The sequence below is a fragment of the Polypterus senegalus genome, unplaced genomic scaffold (genome assembly GCF_016835505.1).
Source record: "Polypterus senegalus isolate Bchr_013 unplaced genomic scaffold, ASM1683550v1 scaffold_3052, whole genome shotgun sequence".
Lineage (NCBI taxonomy): Eukaryota > Metazoa > Chordata > Cladistia > Polypteriformes > Polypteridae > Polypterus > Polypterus senegalus.
Window position 1 is genome coordinate 1 of NW_024378541.1, and position 9,479 is coordinate 9,479.

Genomic DNA, 9,479 nt, shown 5'->3' on the forward strand with positions numbered 1-9,479 from the left:
GATTTATTTGTATGTAATGTTGTGTGATTTTAATAAAATCAAAAAAAGAAGAAGAAGAAGAAGAATTCACATTTATTGATGAAACAATGTCAAATGCATGAAAATGGGTTTTAGCTTTTGCAAACAAACAACAATACAAACATTCTACATTAGGCCATCAGTAATTGAGATTCCCAAAAGCCCCCAGCCAACCAGTTCAACACAAACACGCTTGAACAAGGTCAACATTTAAGATCATATTGTGTGGGAATGTACTTCTAAGAAATCTGGTAGTCCTGCCTTTGACTGACCTCAGATTTACTTAAAGACTGAAGCAGAACAAGTAGAAGGTGAGCTTTTAGCCAAGGATTTTAGAAGAGACGCACACCACAGCTGTCTGCCCTCTGCAAAAAGATTGTCAAAACGAATGTGATGGAGATGGTCTAAACACTTTCAATAATGTGCCTTTACAAATGGCTATTTTTTTTTTCTGTGACACTCTAAGTCTCTTCAGCTATCCCAAAAAGAACATCCCCTCGTGAACCTCCTGGTCCATAACAGACTTGTTGATCTCTCATGTTTAAACAATGGAAATGGTGGTAACATACACACTTGAAGTTCTCCATTGTCTTTGCAATCTGGTCAAGGTATAACGATGGGTGTAAAGCCCACCAACCAATTCTTTAATTTTCTTCACATTTATTATTTCGACTAGACTATTTGACCAGTTGTATGTCATTTCTATATGCAGACTTGTCATTAAGACCAATGAGACCTACGAAAGTGGCATCATCCAAAAACGTGGCCATTCCTACATGGCCTGCCTGTAAATTAATAGTAACAACATTAATACTATACTACTACTAATACTACTGCCAATATTATTATTTATTATGCATGAGTGTTTAGGCTTTGATGTATCCAGTGACCTGTCCATTCAGAGGTGGCTCCTGCCTTGTGTCCCACACTGCCCCGCGACCCTCTGTTTTATTAACCGGGTCAATCAAGCAACGTGTCATCTGGTTTTATTTTCACTGATGATCCTTCGCTGCTAAACCTACCGATGGAAATGAGATCTCGTCCTCTGCGGCACGTTTATCACTTAACACGGCGGAGCCCATGACACCCTTGAGTTTAACCCAAAAGAAAATCAGCCGAGGATTTTCTCGGAATATGGCCACTTTCTACGAAGTGAACCTGGACACGCCTCGTGAGGTGAGATGACAAAGTAGCCGGTCACGGACCCGCTAACATGCCCCCACGCAAGTCTCTTTTGGTGTGTGTCGGGAACTTTATCGTGCTTTACCGGGCTAAGGCGATCCTGGATAGCACCTTGATGAGATGTGACCAGCAGTGAGCAGCCCAGCCCAGAGCGACTGGTGCAGAATACCAATGTGAGCTGCAATGTCAGAGAGAGAGAGAGAGAGAGAGAGACGGAGGAGAAGGAGAGAGAGAGAGAGAGAGAGAGAGAGAGAGAGAGAGAGAGAGAGAGAGGAAGAAAGAAGAGGGGGGAGGGCAGGAGAGCGGGAGCCTGGCCGGGTCACTTTTTTTCCCCTGGCAGGGGACATGAAAATTTGGCATTTCTGAACGGAAATGAAGCCCCATGAAAAGCGAAGTGTTTGACCTTTATCAGAGAAAACCCGCCGGGCAGATCGTTCCGTTAGAAAAACCGCTTGCCAGTCTCGCTATAGAGAATCGCAAGTCTTTTTCGCGGCAGGGGGTCCCAGTGGAGAATTGCGGGGCCGGCAGGGCGAACCTCACTGGAAATCGCTATCTTCTGATCACTCTTCTTCCTCCTCTTCTCCTTTCTCTTTTTTTTCGCTGACATGAGCGAAGATGCCCCTATAGCTGACCGCTAAGCGGTGGAGCGGCTCGCGGAGCCCCGGCGCGCATTTTGGGGAGAGACTGTGAGGAGAAGCCCCCATGAATGTCGCCCCCCTTCGCGGACCTCCTTCCGCCGACGGGACCGGATCAGCTGGCTAGGAGCCGGTCTTTGATGCACATCAGCTGTAACACCATGATTTTCATGATTCTCGGAGCATCGGTTGTCATGGTAAGAGGATCCTTTAACATAGTCCGCCGCCTTTCTCGTAGTCATTTTGTGAGAAATGAAGTAAAAGCCGGAGAGCCAAGACGGGCAGCCGACGGCAGCGGCGCTCACGCATGCAGTTTAGTGGTGGGGGGCTGTGAACGCACAGATGTGAGTGTGTGCGTTTGGGGGTGCATGCTGGTGTAAGGGGGGCGCATGCGACACTGCGTGTGTGTGTGTCTGTTTGAGTTCATACGTGTGAATGGAAGTGCGACTGTGTGTGTGCATATGTGTGTGTGCGTGAGCGAGGGGAGCACAGATCTGTGGACGTGCGCTTGTGTGTGGTGGTATCGGTGTGTGTATGTTGGGGGGGATTGGGGGGTGGGGTGTTCGTTGTCTCCTTGCACACTGACCCGATGCTTTACTTGTGGGTTCTTACAGGCGATCGCGTGTTTGATGGACATGAACGCGTTGCTGGACCGCTTCCACAACTACATCCTGCCGCACCTGCGAGGGGAGGACCGCGTCTGTCACTGCAACTGCGGGAGGTAAAATAATAAGTACAATGACGAAAATAAGGGGACGGGATCAGTTAGGGGGGAAAGGAATGGGAATGAATGACGCGAGCTCAATGTGCGCGATTTTTGGCAAAAATGGAGAGCCTTTCTGTTGCTTAGGACATCGCGATATTGCGGTCAGTCAGCACATAGCGACAGAGAGAGCCCTGGGCGCGAGGGGCTGCGTGTTTCGCGGAGGAGATCACGCGCGTGCACGAGAGACAGTGTGCGCGGATTGCCGGAGCAGACATCTTACTTTCTGAGGAATGGTCACGGGGGGTGTACTGGCAGGCTTGGCTCCAAATCACAATGGGTTAGTAGTGGTTGCCCAGTACAGAGGAGACTCGTGTTCTCGTTTGTACTGTTGTCGAATGACAGTCAAATGGTTGAGATTGTCGAGCTCGCATGTGTGCGCTCACGAGTCAACCCAATCACCCCCCCCAACCCCCACCTAGAGCAAAATCTGGCTTCTAGTTGAATACCCGAACGAGGCCACATTTGGGTGCACCCCCAAAACGCGTGCTTTCTGCCAGACCCCAGTGTACCCCTCCACGCATTTGGGTGAAGGTGCGTGGAGGGGTACAAATGCGTGGAGGGGTACACTGGGGACTGGCAGAAAGCACGCGTTTTGGGGGTGCAGTTTAGAAGTGTACTTCCGAAAGCAAGCACACCAGCGCCACTGGGAACTCCTGAAATTCACCGGCGAGTGAGCGGACTGGTCAGCCTCTCACGGTTCGAAACCAGCGTAAGTAAACGAGGCACCGGAAGGCAACCGAGCTCCAGTCGATCACAGGCATGGCGAGTCCACTGTGAGTGACCAATGAATCAGCATGAAGCCCATATGGACAGCCACTGGACCTGGAGCCCACGGGGCACCTAACTACTGCGGCACCGTGCCTTCTACATCATTATTAACATTCATCCGCCCAGCACAGGTAATTGGGGTGTGGAGCCTATCCGGGTACAAGCGGAGGCAAGGCAGGGATCAAGAGCGACATTCACGGAGGGGGACAATTCGAAATCGCTTTTGGGTGTGCGGGGCCGAGATTTTTAGAATGGAGCGAGAGGCAGTAGCGCTAATCACTCCGCCACCCTAACGTCCATTGTTATTACCATTAGGATGATAACTATTGTTGTTGTTTCTACCCAGCTATGCAGACGAGCGACAACCACTTACATTAATAATAATAATAATAATAATAATAATATGTGAGCCCGTCACACTGTAGCGGCAAGGCAGCAATGCTAGCCATTGTGCCACGTTGTTGGTTCATCATCATCAATAATTCATTCATTTTTTTTAACCCATTGGGAGTTGGAAAGCAGCAGCGCTGTATTTGAACATATTGTCATAATCATCATGGTGCAACATTTTGAACTGAAAACTAGGAGACAAACAATACAAATTAGTTATATCGTAACATAATACTCCTTTCTGAGTTTGGAAACTACTTTCTTCCATTAATAATAAGAATCGAATGTCAGATAAAATAAAAACGTTGTCACACATTTAGTGGAAATGCAAAACACACGATAACTGGCAAATATACACAGTTGTTTCACCGTAATAAAAAGAGAGGTACAGTAGATATTTTAATAGATATAAAAAGTACTACATACATGACAAATAGAAAGATGCGAAAGATACATTTATGTTAAAGGCACTACATACAAGTGATGGATACAGTAGATATGAAAAGCGCTATGCAAATACTGATAGGTACTGTATACATGAAAGGCACGACATAACGTAATAGAACAAAGGGTATTATATGTAACTGATAGATAGATAGATAGGAAAGGCTCTAAGTAATATAAGAAATAGATGTGAAAGGTACGATACAAGTGATAGATATGAAAAGCGCTATATAAACAGTGATATGAAAGTCGCCATATAATGTAATAGTACATTTATGTTAAGGGCACTACGTACAAGTAGTAGATAGATATGAAAAATGCTATATAAACAGTGATAGGTATAAATGAAAGGCACGATATGTTTAATAGGGTGAAAGACACTATATACAAGTGATAGATAGATAGATAGATAGATAGATAGATAGATAGATAGATAGATAGATAGATAGATATGAACGGCATTATATATAATGTAATATAAATAGATTTGAAAGGCACTATACAAGTGATAGATATGAAAGCGCTATATAAATGATAGCTATATATGAAAGGCACTATATATTGTGACAAAGTGAAATGCACTATATACATGTGATTGATAGAAATGACAGTCAGTTTATAACAGTTTTAGACATAAAACTGGCAGCATGAAAGCGACACGAAGCTGCTGTAAAAGATAATGGAAACATATGAAAGGTCCTATATAATGTTATAGATACATAGATGCTAAAGGCACTATATAGAAGTTATACAGAGGTATGAAATCTGTGTATAGTGAATAGCACTATATGATGTGATAGAGTGAAGAACATTATATACAAGCGATAGATAGATAGATAGATAGATAGATAGATAGATAGATAGATAAGAAAGGCCCAATTTAAGATAGATTGCTGACAGTTTCAAGAGGACGCCATCAAACGCCGAGCCACACATCGAACTCATCCCCTGCGTGCCGGGACGCTCTCGCTAAGGGTCTACACAGATCGTTACCGCTTTTTCTTTCTTATTTGCCTCTTCCGATCGCTGTCTGTTTCCGGATGATGTCATGTGTTTTTAAGCAATTCTTCAGCTCTCCCCGCCCGGTCCTGTGCTGATTCTTCCCTCCGTTTGGCGCACATCCACAGCCAGCGGGGCTCGCGTGTTGCCCGCTGACGCCGCGCTGCTCTCCGCTAAGTGACACTCGCGCAATGCCGGTGTCCTCGTTCCTTTTCAGTGCACATTGTCAAGTCAGAGAGTTTCGCTCTTGCTGGGGATCCTTCAGTATTTTTATTTGCTTGCCATTTTAGTTTCCGTCACTATACGCTTTCCCCCCAGCAGCTTTATCACCCGAGGCCTGTCTAACTGGCAGCAGCCCAGTTGGTGCAGCTCGGAAGCTCGGCAGTGCGCTCACTCGGCGGCTGCTCTGCGATGTTGAGGTGGACTGCGGGAGACGCCGAGCCGGTTGGGATTTATCCGACATTAATCCAAAGGACCGCGAATGCCGTGGTCAGCAGCTTTTGGAGTTGATTCTCAAATTCAAGTTCAGGTTGATGGTCACGTTTGCAGAGTTCTGTCGATGGCTACCAAGAGATTCTTAGGATTCATAACTGCCATGACAGGGTGACGCGTCCTCCTTGCCGCTGGGGTTACACGGCTGTGGTGTCCACCACGCGAAGGTGCAGTAGTCTACATGTTCCAGATGCTGGGCTTGTCTTGTGGGCCCATTAAGGCAGATCTTCAGAGTTGATAGATCTTCAGAGTTGATTCATCTTCTCTCGTGGTCTCTCGCCTTGTTTGCTGAATGAATTTGTAGCCTGGCTCTTACTGTCTCAGGCAATGTGGATGGTGGCACAGATGTTGGCACTGCAGGGTTCAAAAACCAGCTTGGTCGTCATATGTGCATGGAGTTTGGATGTTCTCCCTCTCTGATCGTGTCCAGTTTGGCTTTCGCCCAGAGATTCCTTCTTCAGTGTTCTGTTAATTTGCAGTTCTAAATTGTCTTGGCATGAGTGTGCCCTCCCATGGGCTGGCACCTCTCCCAGTGCCCAGTGCTGTTGGGTTAAAATCGGATAAAGTGGGTTCAGTAAATGGGTGATGCATCTCATCCATCACAGGCTGGCAGTTAATTGTGTTGTTGTGCACCATTGGCTACTGTGCCATCTGAAATGTCAAACCTCCAGCCTTTTGATGAACTGTTCAAAGAGAAGGCTGAGAGGCCACTTAGCATCTACTCATTTTCTGAACTCAAGGAGACAAAAGCAGACCATGGCCATTCTGGCTGAAAAGCAGGAGCTGAACATGAATGGCTTGCCACTCCATCCCTACATGCCCACTCAGACTGGCACACCTTAGGCATGTGAGTCGCAGGGTAGCTTAATGGTTATGGGTGCTACCAACCAGCTTTGTGGAGATGTTTTGCCACATGCTTTTGGATGTGGTTAAGCTGGCTGGTCAGCTACAATATGTCTAGTGCAGCTGTGGGCACATTTGCCCCCATGCTACTTCTCTAGGCACCTGAAAGGTCATCTAGTATTTGACACAGTTAAGAGCTTTCTCTAAATAAACTATTGGAAGAAGCTGATGAAAATGACATGGGGCTTGTAAATGAAGCCCAGTCGAGAGGAAGGTCATCTCGTTTGGGTTTGAGGTCAGTGAAGGCAGAGAATGGCAAGGCTTAAATTTGACCAGATGCTGATGGGTGGCTTCTTCTGTTTTGCAGACATCATGTTCATTATGTGATCCCCTACGATGGTGACCAATCCCTGGTGGACTCCTCGGAGAACTACTTCGTGAGTGACAGTGTCACAAAGCAGGAGATCGACCTCATGCTGGGCTTGCTGCTCGGATTCTGCATCAGCTGGCTGCTGGTGTGGTTGGATGGCGCCCTTCACTGTGCTGTCCGTGCCTGGAGGGCCAGTCGGCGTTACGGTGAGTGGCCACAATTGAGGGGCTCAGCAACTTGTTGGCAGTGCACTTATTTTTCTTAAGTAACAAGTGAACAGATTGAGTGTTATCTTCACAGAACAGGCACAGATGGCTACAAATAAGCTTCAGGCCAATTCAAGCTGGTTGGTCATCAGCTCACCATGGTGATACTGTGTGAATTGAACTTGGGCTTGCAGTGGGCAGCAAGAGGAAACGTCCAATGGACCATCTGTTTATGAAAGGGACACAAAAATGGAAGGTGACTGCGATTCCTCCGTAGGCTTAAAACAAAATAGGGTCCCAATTCCCTCTTAGGACTGAAATGAAAGGTGACCATAGTGCTCTCTTGGGTCCAAAACCGAAGGTACCCATGGTACCCTCTTGGACCTAAGAGCTCAAAATGAAATGTGGCCATGATGTCTTCTCGGGACTAAAGTGAAAGGTGGCCATGATAATCACGAGTCCAAAACAGAAGGTGGCCATGCTGCCCTCTCAGGGCTACAATGAAGAGAGTCCATGACGTCCTCTGAAATGGAAGGCGGCTATGGTGCACTTTTGGGCCTACAACAGAAGGGAGCCACAATGCCCTTTTAAGACTAAAATGAAAGGTTGGCCTTGGTGCCCTTGGGTCCAAAACAGAAGGTGGCCAATGTGCCCTCTAGCAACTAAGGGCTTAAAACTGAAGGTGGCCATGATGTCTTCTCAGGACTAAAATGAAAGGTACCCATGATATCCTATTGGGTCTAAAATAGAAGGAAGCCATGATGCCATTTTTGGCCTGCAACAGAAGGGAGCAACAATGCCCTTTCAAGATTAAAATGGAAGGCATCCATGATCCCACTTGGGTACAAAACAGGAGGAGACCATGGTGCTCTCTTAGGCCTGAGGGTTTAAAATGGAAGATGGCCACGATGCCCTGTCAAGCCTAAAACGGAAGATAGCCAGCATGCCCAATGGGGCCTGCTTCGTACCCCTCCGAGCCAGTCTTTACCTTTTTATCACACGTGTCCCTCCAATGGCCTGGTTGTCGGCTTCCGCCCTGAGGAATTGCATAGGGAGATTTCTGTAGCGTGTATTCTGAAGCCATCAAGTCCTATATAGCACCTTCCACTCCAACTCTTTTACATGATGTAGAGGACTAAGAGGAGGTAGAGTAAGGTCTGCTCCAGACCCCAGTCATCACTAATAGTCTCCCCTCCTCTCTTTCAGACTCCCCTGCCTGGTCCTGGCTGCCCAAATTCTGCAATCTCCGGGAGTTCCGGCGGCGGCCCCAGCTGCGCCAGTTTGAAGACTCCAGTGGCAATATGGTTCACATCAAGCAGAAGTTGTACCACAATGGCCACCCAAGTCCACGGCATCTCTGACCATCAGCAAGCAAGGGAGACATCTCCTGGTCTGCAGTCTACTGTGCACTGGCCACCAACTGGTTTATCGATTATTAATTTTTAGGAGCATCCGTTCATCATTCAGGAAAAGTGGCAGGTATCTGCTGGCTTGGAAAGCGAAGGCATGAGAAGACCTGGGTCAGTCTGAGCAGACAGGTGGGGGAAGCGGTTTCTGTACTGGGTAGGTTGGCTGCATACCCGGGGGCGAGAGAGGCCAGCATAGACGGCTGAAGTGGCCGAGCACAGCACATCGTGTGCCCTGCAGCTGGGAGACTTCACACATGCGCAGGCAGTCCCGTCACTGCGCCCTGCCAACATGGGTCAGCCCGAATCGTGATGGGAAGCCTGGGGGCACCCTGTCAGACCTCCTCAGGGTTGGCAGCTATCAGAAGTCATTTGGGTAACTCCCTGCTTTGCAAGGCTCTCAAGGACTAGTCCAACCTCAAATCTCAGAGAACTTGGCCTTTCCCTACGTTTCCGTGTTGCTTTGTCCGGTTGGTTGTACCACGTTAAGTGCCAGCAGCCCTGACCTGCAAGATTCTTCGAGAACCCTCCGGGGTCTCTGCACTTATTGAACTGCACAAAGCACAAGAGAGACGCTGGTGAGCGGCCAGTCGGCGGCCCATGCCACACAACCATCCCATCTGGAAAGCACAAGTGCAGGAGACGGCAGGGCAGCATGGTCAAATCAAATCGGAAAAAGTGCTGCCCACCCTTACAGGGTGCCCTGCCCTGGGAGGGGACAGCAACAGATGGTCTGCATTCCTGGCATCAGTGCAATGGCAGAATGACATGGCCTGAGCAGTGAGAAGAGAGACACACACACAAAGGCACTCCGATTTGAAACTGTTCTTGCTGTTAAACCTTTGGTTTCAATCTTTGTATTTGAATGTTCGAATATAAAATAAAGGAGATTTGTGTTCTTCGCAGCCAGCTCGTTCCTTACGTGTGTGTGTGTGTGTGTGTGTGTGTGTGTATATGAAA

The 9,479-nt window shown here is 47.6% G+C and overlaps 1 protein-coding gene across 1 annotated transcript; it reads left to right on the plus strand.

Annotated features, from left to right (window-relative positions):
* Positions 1 to 1,472: 1,472 nt before the first annotated feature.
* tmem240a (transmembrane protein 240a) lies at positions 1,473 to 9,424 on the plus strand. Its single transcript, XM_039742545.1, has 4 exons — positions 1,473 to 2,032; positions 2,450 to 2,556; positions 6,905 to 7,113; positions 8,320 to 9,424. Exons 1-4 carry the CDS (start codon positions 1,907 to 1,909, stop codon positions 8,472 to 8,474), a joined length of 597 nt encoding a protein of 198 aa, XP_039598479.1. The 5' UTR covers positions 1,473 to 1,906; the 3' UTR covers positions 8,475 to 9,424.
* Positions 9,425 to 9,479: the final 55 nt, after the last annotated feature.